At 43.1% G+C, this 22,054-nt stretch overlaps 1 protein-coding gene across 1 annotated transcript in view; it reads left to right on the top strand.

Moving 5' to 3' along the window:
- The window catches only part of tmem145 (transmembrane protein 145), a 109,649-nt gene that overhangs the window by 28,364 nt on the left and 59,231 nt on the right, over positions 1 to 22,054 (top strand). Inside the window, exons 4-7 of the mRNA XM_034173604.1 lie at positions 7,294 to 7,362; positions 7,810 to 7,890; positions 8,155 to 8,233; positions 14,580 to 14,673. Of these exons, the coding sequence (XP_034029495.1) occupies positions 7,294 to 7,362; positions 7,810 to 7,890; positions 8,155 to 8,233; positions 14,580 to 14,673 (323 nt within the window). The remainder of the gene's footprint in view (positions 1 to 7,293; positions 7,363 to 7,809; positions 7,891 to 8,154; positions 8,234 to 14,579; positions 14,674 to 22,054) is intronic.

Raw genomic sequence — 22,054 nt, forward strand, 5'->3', positions numbered from 1 at the left:
ACTGCTGTAGGCTGTCTGAATATTCTTCATACTCGTCAATCCTCAATCTCATTTTGTGCTTGCTCAAGTGTACGCTGCGGGGAGCGAGGAACTGTTACAGTGATCGGGCTGGCAGAGTGCTAAGAATTGGTGATAATTGGAATTGACATTTTCTTGTGCGTCTTCCTTTTTTCCAAACTATTAAAGGAAATGTAATTGCAGTCTTCAAATGATTTCTGCAGTGCCACCCAACAGTATGTTTTATTGTCATATGGCTTAAAGAAAATTCACCAACCAAGATGAGTTTCAGAGTGGATTTGTTGGATTTCTGTGTAGATTTCTTACAATTTATCATCCAACAAAGAGTTATGGGCAGTGTTGTTCCTGTTTGGCCACCATACACATCTGCTATAATAAATCCAATGGTTATTTTACACGTCTTGTTACAAGAGGAGAAATGTGAAGGTAATTTTTCAGCTGGGATACATATAAGAACGATCCTATCAGGAGGATCCAGTGATGCTTGGCTTGAAAAGGTTTTGTGACTACACAGGGCTGCTGTAAGTGTGCACACTAAGCACGCACAAGTTGTGAACATGAGTTTACATGCATACATAAAGTCTTTTAATAGAAAGATGGTCTATGCTGATCATCTGAAATAGCTTACTGTGCATTTAAAGTGAAGCAGTGTGTTTGTCTATTTTTAAAAAACACACGTTTGGTCTACTGGCTGCTCTCCACTCTACGTGGGGAGTGACCATTAACCCGGTGGCTGGGTACCCACAGTCGAAGTTTGCTATTAGCCCGGCGGCCGGCTGCTGTCTCTCTCTGCCCTGAGGGGAGTGCTGAGCCCCTCACACCGGGCGAGTCACAGCTTCGTCCCTGGCCACATTGACAGTCTCTGAAAGAAGATCCTCTCAGCAGAAGTCCACTCTTTCTTCTGTGTTTTGCTTTTTAATTTTCGCTTTTTTGGGCAACACACAGTGCTTCACAAACAAGGTAACTTAAATACACTCAAATATAAACGCAACACTTTTGGTTTTGCTCCCATTTTGTATGAGATGAACTCAAAGATCTAAAACTTTTTCCACATACACAATATCACTATTTCCACCAAATATTGTTCACAAACCAGTCTAAATCTGTGATAGTGAGCACTTCTCCTTTGCTGAGATAATCCATCCCACCTCACAGGTGTGCCATATCAAGATGCTGATTAGACACCATGATTAGTGCACATGGTGTCTAATGAAAGAATGAATGAATGAATGAAGAATGAATGAATGCTGAAATGCATCTGCTGAATCGCCGAGAAAGAAGGATAAAAAAATTCAGGCAGGTGACCACTCCACCAACCTTTTAAAAGAAGAACAAAAAAAAACTTAAAAATGTTTAAAATTTACAAGGTGGGGGGGGGGGGGGCAGAAAGCCACATCCCATTGCCATTTCAACAAAATGTCAAGACTTTGGCCTGACCATGGTCAGGCAAGTAGACTGTTTGTGCCTTATTCAGCCAACGTTTGGTCAAATAGACATTTTGACACAGCTTTGCGTCCCCATCTGCCGAGCATATAGACTCGGCCCTTTACGTGCACCTTAAGTCAAGTTTTCATTGACAGGGTGCAGATCGGACACACACACGAACATCTAACACTGGCACTTGTGTGGCCATTCGCGCTGTTAGCACAAAAACAGTGAGCAGACGATCACTTTCGAGCTGGATGTGAAATTTGTCTAAGTGCCCCCACGAGTGTGGCTTTGCAAAAAACAACACACGTGGCCTGCATGTGTATCGCGTGTATGTGTGTGTGTGTGTGTGTGTGTGTGTGTGTGTGTGTGTGTGTGTGTGTTGCGCTCCCCCCATCCCAAAACACAAGTGGCATACATGTGGTTCGCGCCCGTGCCGGGTGTGGGCACACTTGCATAAAATGCTGATATGTATGCTACACAGACATAATCACATGGGGGCCGGACAGGCAGATCTGGGCACACACAGCACAGTGAGGTGCCTGTCAGCTGCTGACCAGAGACTCACTTACAGTTCACATAACACAGAAACAGAGTGACATGTTGGTGTGTGCGCTGGACGGACAGGGGGGTGTGGCTGCCGACAGCTGCAGCTGTTGAGATCTCTGGTTCTGGATGTCCCAGCTGGAGACCACGTACCATGTTTGGACAGACATGAACTTACAACTGTGGTGCACGTGTGTCTGCTTGCTGTCCTCTCATGCACATACATAAAAATATATATCGCTGTTACGACGGGCTGCAGCGAGCGAGCACATGGCATGCACATTGACAGGCTGCTCCAGGTGAAATGGGCGGTCATATCATAACATGCAGCGGGCGATCTGAATGTCACATCACCCACTCTGTTCCACATGATGCAGTGTCTGTCCTGTGGCGCACCATCCGCAAGACGTGTCGGGCCAGATGCGCGCGGGGCCAGGTGGACACACTGGGCCAGCAGATGTGTACATGATAAGAGTGCACTGCTCCATTCATGTCATTTCATGGCTGTACATCTGAGACCATGGGTCATCTAAAGAGGAACTGACGGTTCATACTTGTATTGTCCACTCAATAAGAGGGATTCAGTAAAATGCAGCTTTTTTTATGGTTTGTGGTTTTATATTTTTTAAACACATTTAGCTCCTTGCTGATTTCAGGCATTTTTCACACCTTTTATAGGACAGCGATGGTAGCGCAGTGGTAAAGTTTCTGGCTGGCAATCAGACTTTGTAAATTGCAGGTTCAAATCCCATTGGTGGCATGTATTGTTTTTTTCCGCAGCAGCTGCGCGATGTGGTTCCACATGCTCCCATCACAGCAGGATCGTTCCTACCTGCCCGTCAGCTCGATGTTTTTGTGGTTTGCTCATACGAGCTGTTTCGCTGTGATTCACCCTGATTTGTACTTATTTGTACTATGTGTGAAGGGTCCCTTAGGGAGAGCCCTGGACTGTTGATGTTGTTTAAAAACGCAAAAGTACTTTTTATCCGATTACTCAATTAATCGCCACAATAATCAATAGAATACTTCCTTACTAAAATAATCAATAGCTGCAGCCCTAGTCCACATGGTCTGTCCGTCATGTCACAGCTTGACTGACAGTCTCACAGAAAAATCGGCATGGCCAGCTCGATTGCCCCACAGCCTGGAGGCGTGAGGCCATCTATATGAGTGAGTTACTGCAATGGGAAGGTGGGTGTGTTGCTCATGTCCATATCGACTGACATGATCACATGCACACAGATGCACTACAGTTATGTGTTTGTCAGAGGACCGTGGGTGACATATGATCATGTCATGGGTTGGATGACATTCGAAATCAAGCAGGGAGGGGGCTGACTAATGCCCACGGCCAGTGCTGCCATCCTGCAGCGTGCGCCACTCCACATCGCAGCTGCTGTGTCAGCGCAATGCAAAGCTGGGGAACACATATTGTCACATGTGCTCCAATTACCCATGTGCAAGGTACGGTGCTGCACGCATGTCTGCAAATGATGACAACATGGGGAAAAATAAAAACAACAGTCAAAGCTGCACCTGACCGCTGCATCATTGCCATGCACAGCTGGGGAACACATATGGTGCCATGCAGAATATCACCTAACGAGACACCACTGTGAGGCGCGTGCATCAGTGGGCCCTCATCACATTGTAATAAATATAACCACATATCACCTTTGTAACGTGGTCACTAGTGCTGTACAGAGGAACATGCGGAACTGGCTGATGTGTCCATGATATGAGCACATTAGATCATTCATGTAAAAAATAAAAGGAAGAAAAAGTCATCCATGCCAGTTCATTACTTCCTTGTGTACATCCAGGAGGAGGATAATTCTTGCATTGTCCGCTCTCTATGACAGGAATTAAATATTAAAAAGTGGTTGTTCTTTTGTGTGTGTGTGTGTGTGTGTGTGTGTGTGTGTGTGTGTGTGTGTGTGTGTGTGTGTGTGTGTGTGTGTGTGTTTTACAGTGAGAACAGAATCATGACCAGTAACATGATTGTCTTACATTTAAACAGTACATTCATTGTTCTTATGATGTTGTGTGCACTCCATTTTCTGCTTACACATTTTCCTTGATTCATGCACAGCATAACTAATATGTCCAGCATATAATTGCTGCTGCTGCTGCTGTGTGAGCACAATGTATGTCCTCGCACTGTGTTCATGCACGTGCATGAGATCGTTCACACCTGTCCAACCATGTATCACTCCCGACATTGGGTGAATTTTTCCCAGTTCACCAATTTGTTGCTTTTTTTTTCTTTGCTCTTTTTCGGCCGGTTTCTGCTTCTTTCTCCCAACGTCGTGTTATGTGTGGATTCATATTTGGTCTGGAACACACTGCATCCATTTCTTCCAAAAAAGATCTACAAAACTGATCCATCTGACCAAAATACACATTTCCACTGTGTGATAATCCAACCCAGATGTCTTGGAGCCCAGAAATGTTGATGCCACTTCTCAATAAAGTTTACATAAGGCTTCTTTTTTTAGGCATCAGAGATCACAGTTGTTTATCCGTTACACACTGAAATTCCTTCAGATGTCTTGAATTGTTTAATGATATTATGCACTGTCGAGGGAGAAATATGCAAACCACTTCAAATCTTTTGTTAAGAAATGTTGTTGTAAAACATTTCAATAATTTTCTCATGTATTTGTTGACAAATGGGAGATCCTCTGCCCATCTTTGCTCCTCAAAGACTTGGTCTTTTGTGGATCACCTGTTACTTGACAATGCTGACATGTTAGGAATAACATCTTTTGTTTAGCATCATTAATAGCTTTAAATTGCTTCTATCCCATTTTGCTTTGAAATATGTTACATGATGGAATGGATGTATATTATGTATATACATTATATTATCCATCCATCCATCCATCCATCTTCTACCGCTTAGTCCAATTAAGGGTCGCGGGGGGCTGGAGCCTATCCCAGCAGTCATAGAGCGCGAGGCGGGGTACACCCAGGACAGGATGCTAGTCTGTCGCAGTACATTATATTATAACAAATGAAATGAAATTGACCACACAAACCATGAAATATTTAGCGTTCATGCCATCTGCAATGAAATAGAAATCAAAACACAAGGTTCGGCTGAAAAGTTCCTCCTCCAACATGGTTGAGCAAGGAGGAAGCGATTACTATAAAACTAACAGGTTTGACCTTTGTCCTGGTGACCAACTGTACACTTTTGTGAAGCTTTTTTATCTGAACTTTGAATAAATGCCAGCGGCTTTTTCTATATGATGCCTTCAAAATGCTTCATCAGCTGTGATCTAGGAATTTTGTTGGACCTTTAGAACTAAACTTCCTTCAGGGTTCTCCACAGAAATTACCAGAGGCACACGTTGTGTGCTGCCTCGGGTAATAATTGTCAACATCACCGGGGGAGTAGGTCCTCCAAAGGAGGAAGCTCTAGCATGCTGACTGTTTCAAATTCAAATGGAGGTAATTTCTTGCTACTTCAGCCTTCAGTCATAAGAGTAATAAGAAAATCTCCAACACTAAGTTCTTCTTATGATAGAGTGTTATTGCATAATGCACAACAATCTACACTCTAAATATATCATATACCTCTGAAAGTTTTTTTTTACTCACTATACCAACCCTACTTCTACCCCCAAACCCTAACCATAACCACACTGACACCCCCCCCCCCCCCCTTAATTTTGTGCAGCCATCATGGAATGAATTAGAATGAATTTGTGCTGTTGTGATGAAAATGAGGCACTTTTCATCACAATGTCACAAACCAATAGATTCATGTATATTTTGTCCTCCTGAATCACGACTTGCCGTGGGACCAGGTTAGTTTCACACATGCTTTCACATGGTTGGGGAGTCAGCTAATTTCTGCAGAAATGAAGAGTTTTCACTTGTAAAATGAGCTACCACTACCAGGATAATTATTTTGGTGAGGAGTTAGCAAATTACATGCCGTCACGATCACGTTACAATTGTTTTCTCATTGTCAGAGAGTTTGTATTTGTGAGTGATTTTCTGTGGCAACCGGGCTTCAAACATGTTCCAGCAGACGGACCGAAGCATGCGAACACCTGGACATGATACTGCCTCATGCATGAGCAGCAAAGCGATCAGATGATAGGTGCTCCCACAGGAGCTGTGCATCCCGCTGTCCGGCTGGATTAGGCGCATTGTACCACTGGGCTACATATTTGGAGTTGTCTCAAAGGTATAATATATAAATAGTTGTTACAGTGTAGTGGCTTGGTAAAACAGTTACATTTCTGTTTTACCTGTATCTGTAATATCATGAGTATTATAGATGTAACACCTTGTCCTGAGGCGCTGTGCAGCGGCACTAAGGCGCATAGACTTGCGGTGACACACAGTGTTTTCGGTTTGATTGCGCAATGTCCACATCTGTTTCATAAGATGAATGCATGCCGCAGACTTTCCACATTACAGTATTTCTTTTGCGCACCTCAAATGGGATGCACTGGAGGTGCACGTCTGGCTCATCTGTGCCACATTTGGGACATACCGGCAGGTTTTGAAGTGCGTAACCATGGCAAAAATCCCTCGAACATGATCAGACTATTTTGAATGCTGTTATGACGCTGTCAGAATATTTAGGCCGCAGTCAGACTGCAGTTAGAGTCCACCTTGACTGCCATACCATATTTTTCCACCTCGAACGCACCTTGAAAGTTGAGAGCATGTTCTCTACTTTCGGGTTGGCTGTACGACTGTGCCGTTTGGAATGCACTCAGACTGCTGTTGGAGGTTTTTGAGTGTGCCTCAGCTTTGCCTGAATGCACATCAGATTTCCATTCAGACGGCATTCGTCCTCTAGTGTGACGGGGGACTAAATTCTGCACACTTTAGCTTTAAATAACTCTTGATTGCTAAAATGGGACATGTGCAGTAGAAGAAAATTGACCTTGAAAGTTTTTTGGCAAGGTGTATATAAACATATGCCCTCAGCTGTGTGACCTCCTGCTCTTCTAACTGTTCTTATAAGGTTCTGTCTGTAACAGTAATTAAATTTTTTTTTTTTTTTTTTTTAATCTGTAAAAATGCCTTCCAACCCTACATTAAACATATTTCCTCAGAGATTAGGGATGGAGAACAGAGAAGACGCTTCTGGGCTCGTGACGCTTGTCTCGAGATGGATGCATGCTAATGTTTGCTTGCCATTCATCTGGCCTGGTCCCATCTCTCACTGTCCTCCACCATCTGTACATCTACATCCTTTTTATCTCCCTCCACTCACTCTCTCACAAAAACACACACAGTCGCCTCATTATCATTCTTTTTTTCCTCCTGCAGACAATCTGAAGGGACGACAGCTTCTTCACACAACCTACAAAATGTTTATGACGGCAGCAGGTGTGGAGGGTGAGTGCCTCTATGCCGAACACACGTGCACACAGACATAAAGCAGATAGGCATGCTCACGCACGTGCAGCAGCAGCAGCATCTCATCTGTTAATTCTCTCTTGAAGAGGCGAGATATTATCGCCCTGATTAGCGTCTGAAAGGAACCATTGCAAACAGTCTCAGTGGACGTGCTGTTACTGATGTCTTCTCCTGTCTTTATCTCTCTCTCCTCTTCCTCTCCTTTCCCATTCCCCCTCCTTTTCCTGCCACTTTTTCCAAGCCTTCTTATTTTGACTCTGCTAATTCCCTCTCTTCCTCTCACCATTTCCTTCATGCTGCCCTCACTCCCTATCATGGTTATCGCCCTCCCCACCTCCTCCTCCTGCTCCTCTGCTTCTTTGGTCTTCCATCATTTGCCCTCTCCATCTCCCTTTCTCTGTCTTTATTTTGTTTTTCACTTGGCAGTGCTCAGCCTGTTGTTTCATTGTGTCTACTGGGGCCTGTATGCTCAAGATGGAGTTGGCAACGGCAGCCTGAAACTACTCGGTGAGTTGGCCTCCTGCTTGGACGGCTGAATGACACCGTCTCTGCGTTGCAAAATCACACAGTGCCACAGCTGAATGAATGAGTAAAGAATGATGGATGTATGCGTTGAAGAGGTGTAATAGCTGCTTCGACAACCACTGTGTGTCTGTGTGTGTGTGTGTGTGCGCTAGGTGACCTGTTTTTTATGTTCCCTCCCGCTAATATTACAGAAAAACTAATTGCCCCTCTGTCTCTCTTTTTCTCGCTTTGTCTGTCCATCTCCAGGGAAATTGCTGTTCTCTGTCAGTTTCTTGGTGTTCCTTCTGATGCTCATATTGTTGGGAAAAGGTTTTACTGTCACCAGGTGGGGGAGTCTACAATTTTCTGTGCGTCTCTCTCCATTTAACTCTGTCACTGTGCCGGTGTGTTTGTGCCATTGCTGTCGGCTCTGTCTGCTGTAGACATAACACTGGCTCATCTAGATGTCAATCACACAGGCACTTAGTGCATTGACTCTTATAGTGAGGATGAACATCTGATATTCTGATGTGACTGATACTGTATGTCTCTGAGCTTTCACAAATGAAAATATTCCTTTATTTACTGCATACTACTGCTGTTGTGCAAAGGTTTGTCCAGTTCGTTCCGCTTGTCCTTTACGGGTTATATTTGACCTGTAAATCTAGCCAAGACAATTTGCTTCATTTAAGGGTGACCTTGCAGATCTTAATAAACATTAGTCAGGGGCAAACAGTACTGTGGAAAGGTTTATGTAACTTAAAAAAATGAAAATTTGCAAAAAAAAAAAACAAAAACAAAAAAACAACAACAACAAAAATACAAACAAAAACAAATTGGGACTGCAAGCAGTCATATACGGGCCCTCGTGTCCACACCACCGCCTCCCCGGGCCAGCATGATTTCTTTTCAGGGGCTGACCCTCATCACACATGTGAAGTTTCAAGTCAATCAGACAAAGCATGAAGGAGTTATCATGACTTGATGTTCCACGACAAAGGGTCAAAATGGCGGCGCCATAGTGGCCAGACCCTTCGACATAGAAAAAAGCTTTTGATAAATTTTGATCAGTATAGTCTCTGGAAGATGTGAAAGAAATTTGAAGTGCACTGGACAAAATCCCTAGGAGGAGTTTGTTCAAATACAACGTGTGGAAATCAAGCCAAATTGACATGAAAATTTTAAATAGCTGACTTCCTGTTTGGAGTAGCCCAATGGTGCAAGAGACTTTTTTGTACATCTATGCAAGTCACACATGTGTACCAATTTTTATCCACGTACTTTAAAAAACAAAGCTATGGGGAGGGGTTTTTGAAATTAATACAGTGTAACCACATAGACAGAGTACACCAACACAGAGAACCACCATGATGGTATCAACAAACTGGTTTATTTTTCAGTCCAATAGACAATACACTATCCAAGAGATCAGAGAAAATGTTATCCAAAACACAAGCAGAAGGTCAATGCACAGAGTGCCAAGGGATCAAATCCAGAAAGGACAGGCAAACTCAAGAAACTTAGAAAGGCATTGAAGGTCTGTAACACAGCAGTAAAACACAAGAAAAACACTGGGAGATACACACGAGAGAGCAGGATGAACCTAGACAATCTGGCATTGAGGGAATGCGCTGATGATGGTTATAAAGCCAACAATTACACATGAAGTTTGAAGACATGTGATCCCACAAGGCCAGGAACAGGAAGTGATATTAGACGGACAGAACGCAGAGGAGATATCAAAGTAAAAGCACCAAAGACAGTCTAGCATGAGACAGAATTAGCCAGAGAACACAGATAATAATAATAGTAGTAATAATAATAATAATAATAATTTTCTATACCCACCTATTCCAGTTAAGAGCCACGGGGGGCTGAAGGCTATTCCAGCTGTCATCAGACAAGAGGCAACAGTCTTCCAGTGTATTGCAGGGCCAGCAGTCAAACACATTCACACTCTCACTTACACCTGCGGTCAGTTTAGAGTCATCATTTCACCTAGCCTGTATAGCGGTTAGCAGTGTTGCCTCACAGCAAGAAGGTCCTGGGATTGCTTCTTGCGTGGTCCTTCCTGTGTGGAGTTTGCATGCTCTTTCCATGTTCATGTGGCTTGCCTTCGGGTGCTCCCGTTGATCCTAATTCAGAAGATATGCAGGTTAAGTGAATTGGAAACTTTAAATGGACCGTAGGTGTGAATGCATTGAATGCATTTGTCTGGCTGTATGTGGCCTTGTGATAGACTGGCGTTCTGTCCAGGGTGTACCCTTCTTCTTGCCCTATGACCACTGGGATAGGCTGCAGCCCTCTATGACCCTTGATTAGAGTAAGTGGGTATAGAAAATGAATAAATGACGGTAGTATCTTTCCCAGAGATGCTATGAAAAGTGACAGCAATAGAGTACCTAATACAGAACCTTGTGGAACCCCATATTTTACTCCAAAGGGATTGGAAGTTATATTATTACACAAGACACATTGTGATTGATTGGATAAATATGAGGTCAACCAAGAAAACATCTGACCGGAAATAGTGTTCAAGTTGAGCAAACAATATACAATAATCTGTTGCATCAAAAGCTGCAGTAAGGCACAGCAACAGCAGCAGCACTGTGGTGGTATCTGAATCCATAGTGAGCATATCATTCACCACTTTAGTGAATGCAGTTTCTGTAATGTGATCATTTCTGAACACTGACTGTAATGAAGAGATGACTATTGGACAAATAAGCTACAAGTTGCAGTGAAACTACTTTTTCAAGAATTTTCAAAATGAAATGTAAATTTGAGACAGGTCTGTGATAAGCCTTATCATCACACATGTGCCGTGAGGGTGTCAAATCTTCCGGTCAAAGATCATGCATATCTACTTCAGTAAACAAAGTATAGAAGCCACATTACCAGAGTATTTGAAACATTTGTATCTTGCCCTTAAAGTTAAGTTAAATTAGCAGCTTTAAGCAGTGTTAAAGCAGCATGACAGGTCCACATTGTTCCATGGATGATGTGCGCGGGATGCAAAAGTAGAGATAGCAAATTTGTCCAGTTCAGGAGTGGAAACCATCGCATTTGCGCTCCAACTTTCCAAAGGAATTGTAAGATCCCAAAAGACATGCTGAGTGGACTAAAGTAGTAAGATGTAATTATTATTTTTATTTTTATCCGTTACATGTCCAAATTAAACCAGAGAAGTATTTGATGCGATGTATACGCGGTCTATTAGAAAAGTATCCGACCTTATTATTTTTTTCAAAAACCATATGGATTTGAATCACGTGTGATTGCGTCAGCCAAGCTTGAACCTTCGTGCGCATGCGTGAGTTTTTTCACGCCTGTCGGTTGCGTCATTCGCCTGTGAGCAAGCTTTGAGTGAGGAGTGGTCCACCCCTCTCGTCATTTTTTTCATTGTTTAGGAATGGCTCAGAGACTGCCGCTTTGCTTGATCAAAATCTTTTCAGAAACTGTGAGGGACATCAAAGTGGACACCATTCGAGAAATTCAGATGGTTTTGGTGAAAATTTTATGGGCTTCAAAGAGATTACGGAGTGTTACTGTCGCTTTAAGGGCGGCCCAGAGCGACTGGTGGTGCACCGCGCTCCGAAGCCGCCATCGACAGGCTTGAGCGACCATTTCATTTCTAAACGGATGGCTGTATGGATCCGTGACCATCGTGTGCAATTACTCTGGTTATCACAAGAGCTGGACATCAACCATTTTCCAGCAGATTTCACTTTTAACAAGAGATTTTGTCATGGAAAGTCTAGCGGAGGCTTCGCGCGTCATGATGGATTCGCTACTGGAACGAGACAAAACCACCTCCATTTTGGTCTCACAGGACGGCTTTGAGATGGCGTTCAGACAGCTGTCGGTGGATTTCCATCGAGTGATTATCCGAGAAATTGTGGATGTGCCTGGACATGCCAGAACATGTCCTGTGAGGCTTCATCACGGCGTTGCTTTGCGCCGAAGCCTCCGCTCCTCTTTCCATGACAAAAACTCCTGTAACAGTGGAATGTGTCATTCATGTCCAAACTGGACGCCGTGTTTTATCCGGGATGTCATCTGGCTAGCACAGGAATTGTGAAAAGACGTGGACATCAGCACTTTTTCGGCACATTGAGACAGACGTGCGGAGGAATTCTGCGCGTCGCGGCGGTGCTGCATGGCGCAAAACAATACCGTGATGAAGCCTCACAGGACATGTTCTGGCATGTCCAGGCGCATCCACGATTTCTCGGATAATCACTCGATGGAAAAACCACCGACAGCTGTCTGAACGGCATCTCAAAGCCGTCCTGTGAGACCAAAACGGAGGTGGTTTTGTCTCGCTCCAGTAGCGAATCCATCGTGACGCGCGAAGCCTCGGCTCGGCTTTCCATGACAAAATCTCTTGTTAAAAGTGAAATCTGCCGGAAAATGGTTGATGTCCAGCTCTTGTGATAACCAGAGAAATTGCACACGATGGTCACGGATCCATACAGCCATCCGTTTAGAAATGAAATGGTCGCTCAGCCTGTCGATGGTGGCTTCGGAGCGCGGCGCACCACCAGTCGCTCTGGGCTGTCCTTAAAGCGACAGTAACACTCCGTAATCTCTTTGAAGCCCATAAAATTTTCACCAAAAACCATCTGAATTTCTCGAATGGTGTCCACTTTGATGTCCCTCACAGTTTCTGAAAAATTTTTGATCAAGTAAAGCGGCAGTCTCTGAGCTATTCCTAAACAATGAAAAAAACGAGAGGGGTGGACCACTCCTCACTCAAAGCCTGCTCACAGGCGAATGACGCAACCGACAGGCGTGAAAAAACTCATGCATGCGCACGAAGGTTGAAGCTTGGCTGACGCAATCACACGTGATTCAAATCCATATGGTTTTTGAAAAAAATAATAAGGTCGGATACTTTTCTAATAGACCTTGTATATTATAGTATCCTGCCGCATGATTCATAAGGTGTCATAGCCTGATAGCCTGATACAATATGGGGGCATATTGTACTGTGAACGCATAAACTAGGGCCACAAGTTGTTTCTTTTGCATCCCACCTATTTTGGATCCTCCCCTTTCTTTTTCAAAATTCCTTCCAAATGTCGGCTTTCCAGCACTAAAAATCATCAGTATTTATGTTGCTGTCTACGCTTGTAGTGTGTTTCTGCTAGTTGTAAACTTTAACCCGGCCCAGCATTCACCGCACGGACTGAGATGCTGAATTGGCTTATTAGCCAGTTGTCCAGGGTCCAAGTTTCTAGAGGTTTAATCTGTTTTTAGAACAACTTATGCTTCAGTAGGGTTGAATTTTATAAAATGAAATGCTGTATCATGGCTAGCTAATATGGTTGCTGGTAGCATATCGGACTTTGTTTTGTACTTCAAACAGAAGTACAAAAAGAAGCTTGTTAATCTGCAGCACGGATAGGAAATGAGTTGGATGATGTAAAGCTGATGTAGGCAGAGGCAGTTATCAACCTTCTTGTTTGTGCAGTCATCAGTCAGTCACAAAATTTCCTGTAAACTCTCTTGTGTAGGTCATGTAACATTGCAGTAGCAAGTAGTCTGCACACGCATTATGTACGACTGTGTGTATTTAGGCCATTGAAACTCATCATTAATTCAGTATTTCTTCAGTGACACCGAAGCTCAGATTGCATGAAATCATGCCAAGTCTTTTAAAAAGGCAATGAGACTAAAAAAATAACACTGCATACGAGTTTCTGTCTCTCGCCTTTTTTTCCTTTTCCTGTTTATCACATCAGACTCGGATCATGTGACAAAATGTATGCACACATGGTCTGATGCATGTGTAGGGTGTGCATATTCACACTGAATTTCAGTTTCGATGTGGGAATTAACATATGCACATGCGCACATGTCATTTATACGTCTGATCACAGCTGTCAAACGAGAACAACATACCAGCTGTTGTGTGAAGTGTTCACTTTTTTTCTGAGCATTCCACTGAAGTTATTTTCTGAATCTCATTATCGTGAGAATTGGGCTGTGCAGTTGCAGAACGAGGCTCCACTTTGTGATCTTTCGGTGCAGATCACAAGGTTTGTGAGGTGTGCCTCTTCGTTAAAATACTGCTCCCGCTTCCTGCCGCGGGGTTGACTTTCAGTGAAGCTTCCTGCAGATGAAACCTGTGGAGCAAAAACTGGTTGTGTAACATTTGCGATGTCTTTGAAAGCCCAGAATTATATTGTTGTCTGTGTCAGGGAGTCTCTGTGATTTCTTTGGCTTTGGAAAGCGTTTGAAATCCCACTGCATAAATTGAAAATCTGCATCACATCTCATTCCAAAAACGTATCTGTTATTAGTGAAACGTTTGCATAATTACTCTGAAAATGTTGTTTTTCTAGTGTTACGTTTGTCTTCAAATGTTGGCGAAGGCTGAATTCTGAAACGTTTGTGTGTTGAATGCTGTTGTGTGAATTACGAAGAGATTAATGATTGCGTTTTGCATGCAGTTTCTTTCCAAATGTGTTGTTTCCGTGAATAACTGTTTAGTTCACATCCTTTGTGTTTCTGCTGTGAGTAACACCTGCCTTTTTGCTGCAATGCACACTTGCATGTTTCTGTGTGTGCATATTCATTCTCCTTTACCTTTGTCACTCATATCATTATACCATTGTTATTATTATATGATATTCTTATCTTCTTGTGACGTGCACAACGTTTGACCCCACTTGTGGGTGTTGCAGGGCGAGGATCAGCCACAGCGGCTCGGTTAAACTCAGCATCTACATGACTGTCTACACCATCACCTACGTCATCCTGTTCATCTACGAGGCTGAGGTATAACAGCGCACTGCATTACCCACAATACCTCTTGGCAGCCTGATCCTAGCAGTCTCCTCACCAATAGCCACAATAGCATCACCAGTTTGCTCAGCAGTTTCACCATATGGGCACAATAGCTCATTAAGACCAGGGGGTTGAATCCTGGTAATTTCGTGCTCAGAAGCTTCTGAGCAATATATCAGGTGTCCCCAAAAAATATACAACATTTTATCAGCAAAGAAAATGGTCAAAGCATATGTCTAGGAAATAAATTTTTGGCTGGATAGAAAGCTGAAAGGTTGACGTTTTTCATACCAATGTCAATACTGGCCCTGCATTTTGTAGGTCTAGCATAAAGCACCTGTGACACTCTTGGTCTGGTGTCAAAACTCAATAATTTTTGTTCGCTGTAGTATGCTTAATCTTGGCATTTTCCTGAGTCTTGCTTGGCATCAACATAAACTTCAGGGTCTCTGCAAGTAAAAAAGAAACATAAGTGATTAAGTTTGTAGCATTTAAGGGTCAAACAGAGTGTTTTAAATGTTGTATATTTTTTTGGGACACCGTATATATGGTTAATGATGACAAAGCGCTCACACGAAACGTACCAATTTTTGGAAGAACATCCTCACTTAACACTTGAAGGTAGACAAAGGATAGCATTCCATTATAATTTTTCTTAAATTTATTTCACAAAGGTTTTGGGTGCTGCCCTTGACAGTTTTTGTTGTTTTTGTTGCAGTTATTCACAGTTGCATTGAATTGTGTCAGCAATGGAAGGTGTAACAGGTGCACTGAATAACACACGTGTGTAAATTAATGTCGGCAGCAAAAATAGGTTTATACAACAATATCCCAATGTGCCATGAAATGCAGAATTTAACATTTCTTCTTTCAGCAGATCATGCATTTCCATCTTACCCTATCCTCTGCATCTTCCTCTGTCACACCATCCACCTGCATGTCCTCCATCACCACATCTATAAACCTCCTCTTTGGCCTCCCTCTTCCACCCCTGCCTGGTGGTTCCATCTTCCGATATAGCCTGGGTCCTTCCTCTGTACATGTCCAACCCATTTCAATCTCACCTCTTTGAGTTTGTCTCCAGACCGCTGCACCTGTGCTGTACCTCTGATATGTTCATTCCTGACTAGGGATGGGTATTGATAAGATTTTATCGATATCGATGCCATTATCGATTCTGCTTATCGATCCAATTCCTTATCGATTCCCTTATCAATACCTCTTGTGAATTTTGTACTAAAAGTAGGCTTTACAGGTTTTCTATGTATTTCATTGAGTCTTAAAGTAAATAAATATGAAATTGGTCACTGTATCCTTGATCTCTGGACATAAATAAAAATAAACAAAACAGTGTTTTGCTTTGAAGTTATTCATTCCGACTGGACTATATCGTTCTAACTTGACTCGGCAGAGAGCCGCGCAGCGTTTGGAGCTGTGTGAACAGAACGGAGGACGATTCTCGTTTCTTTCTCGCAACAAGACAGGAGTCCCAGTTAGTAACTTTAATCCACACAAACGTGACTCACGATTGACATATTCAGGGATGAAAGTGGTGAAAAACAAAAAAAGCTGAAACCCAAAATTACCCCCAACACCACCTGCACGAAAATGTTTGAATTCGAGAAGCTCTGAAATGCAATCTGGGACTATTCCAGACAATAAACTGCAGTGACTGTAGCATCCATTTAGGTGAGAAAAAAAAAACAATTTCCTTATTCAAATTCATTCCAGTAGTATTCTGCTCTTACAAGGATGCAGAAGTTTTCTAGCTTGGCAGATAGTTCTGGAGGAAATCACTGAAGAAATTAACAAATTGAAAATATGGTTTGACCGAAACAAACTGTCATTAAACTTAAATAAGACAGGGATGAAATGGAGGTGTAAGAGTCACTAGGTGTTCACAGTATGTATGTATGTATTTATTTATTTATGTATGTTCATTGTTAGTTGGTTTTATATTTTCTGTTGTGTTTCTATTCAGGTTCTTTTTGTCTCTTTCTCTAAAACTGTATATAATAACTAATCATTAGACATTTTTAAGTTATAAAATCTATCAACTGTTCCAGAAGACCATAACAGGTCGGTTTAACATAAAAAAGGTAAATAATACTCACAGACGTATGCTCTTTAGGGTTTTAGCAGGGGAAAATTAAGACAAAGCGAAAGGGAAAAAAATGAATAAACGAAGCAATAGATCGAACCACTGCTTCAATTGGTTCAAAGCAAAGCCGCGCTGCAGAAAAATTGATTACGGACCCGCTGCAGGGTCTGTAATCAGTGCAGAGAAATGCTCATTTTCCTGACAAACACCCCCATAAACAACGGCCACTCTGAAGGACCGATAACGGAATCGTTAAGCAAAAAGCTTATTGATATCGGTGGATAGAATCATTTCTTAACGATACCCGAAAGGAACCGGTTCTCGATACCCATCCTTATTCCTGACCTTGTCCATCTTTATAGTTCCCAAAGAAACTCACAGCATCTTCATCTCTGATACCTCCAGCTCAGCCTCCTGTCTTCTTGTTTGCGCCACTGCCTCTAAGCCATACAACATAACTGGTCTCACTACTGTAGACGTTCTCCCTTCACTCTTGCAGATATCTTTCTGCTACCTTTCTTCACCCACCCACTCCACCCTATATATAAATACACACACACATGTTGATCCCACATAAATGACTTAAACTCCCCCAGAGAAATCAGTTCTGACAATTTCAATTCAGTCTGTAAGTTATTCCATGTGGAAGAATCAGCATATTTAAAAGCTTTTTTTTTCCAAGTTCTGTTCTCACTCTTGGGACCACCATCTGTAGAATAGAATGAAAGCTAAGGCCATATTGATGTTGGGTTCTACACGTGTATGTAGACGATAAGGAGGAACTATATAAAGAACTGTTTTATATATAGAGATCAACCAACCTGCGTACATAGAGGGCCAATTAGCAATAGCTTACAAAGTACATTGATGTGTGCGATATCCACAGTGAGTAATAAAATGCAGAGCCCAGTGGTACACAGCATTTAATTTATTAAGTCACTGATCAGGGGCAGTCAAAAACATTAAATCACCATAATCCAGCAGAGGTAATCCAGCAGAGGTAAAAAAAAATAAAAAAAAAGGTGCTGATATCAAGTACTGTCTTGTCTTGAGGGAGAAATTGGATCTGTTCCTAAAGGGCCTGGTCACTCGGCACACGAAAGAAAAAAGTCACATAGACACAAATCGTCGAGAAAAGGTGAGCAAGTGATCCTGCACCTTCCCCATCACCAAAAAGCCTGCGAATCAAGAGCACAAAAAGGAACAAAACTGAAACTGAGAGAAAAACAAAGCGAGCATCAACCTTGATGCTTTAAACAAAATCAAAACGAAACATTCACGATGATGTGATCGACAGTGGGTATGAGACCGAGTGCAGCCAGCCTGGTCCTCATGTCCGCAGCACCTGCAGGTGCAGGATCTGGTTGTCTTGACAACAGGTAAGAGATGTTATTTGTCTTCACAAAAACAACGTGTGCGCACACGCAGGCCAGCCACAAATGGCTGGAATGTGCAAAACGAACGTCGAATTTGACGCTTTAAATGAAATCAAAATAAAACATTCATGATGACATGACCAAAATCGAGTATAAAACATGCAGGTGCATGCAGGCCAGCCACAAACAGTTGAAACATGCGTAAATAATTGAAGTAGTTGAAAAAACGTTCTTACTGCTATTGTTTCTGTATGACAGCATTGCTTTTCATCCCACACATGGACGAGTCATCAGCGAGCCAAGGATGTTACATTGCAATTCATTGGAGCTTTGGTTATTGATCCGTTCAGATATTGTCAACGTTCATGCAAGATGTTGGACGAAGTTGAACGACAGTCAAATGGAACGCTGACTGGAATTCCTGCACAGCCCCATTCCACTATATCTATTTGACAGTAAACTTAATTTTGCCCATTGTCTATTTGTCTCCTTTTCTTCTTACAGAAATATTTTTTCCTTTTCTTTTTATTGTTGTTTATGCACCTATTGCTTCTTACAGAAGTATTTTCTTTTATTGCTGTTTATGCACCAATGACACCAGATCAAATTCTTTATGTGAGAACTTACTTGGCAATAAATTTGATTCTGATTGTGATTCTGAAAATACAGAAACTACGCAAATGATAAGGAACCATAAGATAGACGAATTGTGGTTGTCATCGGGATTTGTTCACATTTTTCAACAGTTTGAAAAGTCTGATGAAGCGCCAGCTGCAGGAACAAAGCTGGACGATGGTTAAACGATGCGTCTGAAAGTCAGCATAAGTCAAGATTTCTTGTTTTGTTTGGGCTTCGGTGTCCTTCGTTAGGGCCCCTTCACACATAGTGCGAATTTGGTCAGATTTGGTCCGATTGCGCATGAAGTGTGCATGGAGCAGGAATCGTATGCAAAATGTGTAAAATCATAGCTGCCTTGAACGCCTCGTACACCTGTTGCTACAACTATTTGTGCACACCAGCGGCTGAAAGAAGAGTGTACGATGTGAGAGCCCATCGAACCCTCTCGCGGCAGGTGTCAGCCAAATTCCAGCTGACACACACGAACATCTAACACTGCTTGTTTGGCACTTAGAAAATGTGTGGCCAGTCACACTATCATCACGAAAACAGTCAGCAGACAATCACTGTTGAGCTGGATATGAAATTTGTCTAAGTGCCCCATGACTGTGTAGTTGCAAAAAGCCACACACGTGATGCCACACACGTGATGCATGTGTCTTGCATGTGTGCACATGTATCACCCCCCCCCCCCCCCCCCGCTCCCCACAACACAGCTGGCATGCCGGGGGGAGGGGGCACACTTGCATAAAATGCTTACATGTATGTACAGGTCTGATCACATGGGTGCCGGACAGTGAGGTCTGATCACACAGCACGGGGAGGGGCCTATCAGCTGATCACAGCACACTGACAGCTGGATGACAACTCAGTGCACACATTACAAACACAGAAACCACTGCCAGGACAGTTATATAAATAATTACGACAATACTTACATACGCAGTTTTATAACAAATAACGAAAATAAATGACCACACAACACAGAGAGTGATACGTTGGTCTGTGCACTGAACGGATGGGGGGGGGGCATGTCCGCTCACAGCCATGGCTGTAAAGATCTCTGCTCCTGGACGTCCCAGCTTGAGAACACGTTCAGTGTTTGGAAGGACATGAACTTACAACATTCTTCCGTGAGGCGTGTGTCTCTGCCTGCTGTCCTCATGTGGAAATATATAAAACATCTTTCGCCTTTGCGCCTAGCTGCAGTGGCCAGACACAGCGCACCTTGACCATGTCTTTGTTGATTTCAGGCATTTTTCTGCACTGATTACAGGCCAGCGATGGTAGCGCAGTAGTAAAGTTTCCGTCTGGTAATCAGAGCTTACAGGTTTGAATCCCGTGAGTGACATTTTTTATCAAGGTCATTTAATCGTGGGGTTCTATATTGTGTCTCCTTCTATGTATCATTTATATCAACCCAGTGATATTCACTAATTATACAGCTGCTTTTTATTTAATTGTTCTCCACATCAGCAGCGTGATGTGGTGCAGCTGCTCCCACTGTGTTCCTGCTTGAAAGACACCATCGCGTGCACGAACAGATGCACTGGGATCATGCATGCCTGCCTGTCAGTGCAATGTTTTTGTGCGTCACTCATACGAGATGTTTCGCCGTGAGTTGCCCTGAGTTGTACTTATTTGTACTATGTATGAAGGAGCCCTTAGTGCCATGTGACTGAGGCTTAAAGAAGAAAAACAATTTGACTAGCTTGGAGACAAGGTTTTCAATGTGTGTTGATTATTAATTAAAATATCCAGTTTGTCAATAAAAGTGCAAGTTTGTGATCTCTGACTGTGGAATCAGCTCCAAGAACCCTGGCAGAGAGATGTCCAACATCCCAGCAAGAGGATCAGCCTTAGGTAGCTTCTCAAAGTAGCCAGCCCAATGTGACAGTACAGCAGAGGTATCTGTCAGGACTCGACCATCTTCCATTATGGAACAAGGTGTAGATTTGGAGGAACAAAATGCTTGGATTCCTCTGTAAGCAGGTTGAGGGTCACTAGACCACCGATGGTGTGTTACCTGATCACAGAGTCCTCAAACAAATGCCTCCTTACCCGTTCTCAGGGCCATCACAGCCTAGTTTTTCAGCTCCCTGTGGAGCCTGCAACTGTTATTAAAGCCCACGCCACACATAGCCGGAATGTACAGGAATCAGGCCGACACAGCAAAAGTGGTCATAATCTGGATGCAGCCAAGAGGAAAAGAGGCGTGGTCAGCCATGTCAGAATGCAGACAGACTGCCTTGTCCACACCTGTCAGATCGCATCCAAAGCATATGTAGATGACACAGACTACTGTCAGATGGCCATAAATGGTGCTGAAGACTGCCCGATCTCCAAATGTCTGGATGGCAAACATGGGACCAGAATGGGATGTTACACTTTGTTCTCCCTTTACACAGGACCTGTGCTGGACAAGAACAACCAACATATGGACCGGACTCACGCCATATGTGTCCAAGCTGGCATCAGTGTCACCTGTTCCCATTCAATTACTCCTTCGCTCATCCTCTTTTTCCCCAAGATCACTGACCTCACGTGCGTCAGACCGCCGTCGGTTAGGTGTTCCACCTCGACGGTGCTTGGAGTGTTTTGAACATGTACTGGGATCAACTGTGTGGCCTTTCGCAGACTGCTGTCAGTACGTTTTGAAATTGAAACCTGACACTTTTTGGATGTGGGTCGATTCGTCATTCTGATGCCATTCGGTATCATTCTGGCTATGTGTGATGGGGGTATAAAGCATACATTACAAGCAGAATCAGAGCGGGGTACTGCTCTGATTCTGATTGTAGTTATTAAACCATACACTACAACGCCTATGGATGACATTTAGAGTGCCCTCAGATGTGAAGCACCTCTTCTATGGACAGTGGTGAACTGACACAATCCCCAGCAACATTCAAGGTGTTGTTGGTGAAGAACTCCCACAATTGTTAGTTGTGTCCGTGTCTGCAAGTTTTCCAGCCAGATTGCATGCAAATTCCTGAAAAACAGTCTGACCTTTCGAGCTGGCCAGATTTGTCTTGGGCAGTGAGCAGACAGTAGTATATGAAATTTCACATGAATCCTCGGAAGCCACAAGTCTGTGGTCAGAATTCACAACATGGACACTTCCATTGACTGTACAATGGACCAGGAGCTTCAGACAACACACATCCCTGGATCACTGGAGCTCATGAACACCTCCACCATGTTAAGGTGTCAATTCAGGGCTACTTAGTTTGTAGAAACCATGACCCGGAGTCTTATAAGCATAATGAATGAATGA

The sequence above is a fragment of the Thalassophryne amazonica genome, chromosome 7 (genome assembly GCF_902500255.1).
Source record: "Thalassophryne amazonica chromosome 7, fThaAma1.1, whole genome shotgun sequence".
Classification (NCBI taxonomy): domain Eukaryota; kingdom Metazoa; phylum Chordata; class Actinopteri; order Batrachoidiformes; family Batrachoididae; genus Thalassophryne; species Thalassophryne amazonica.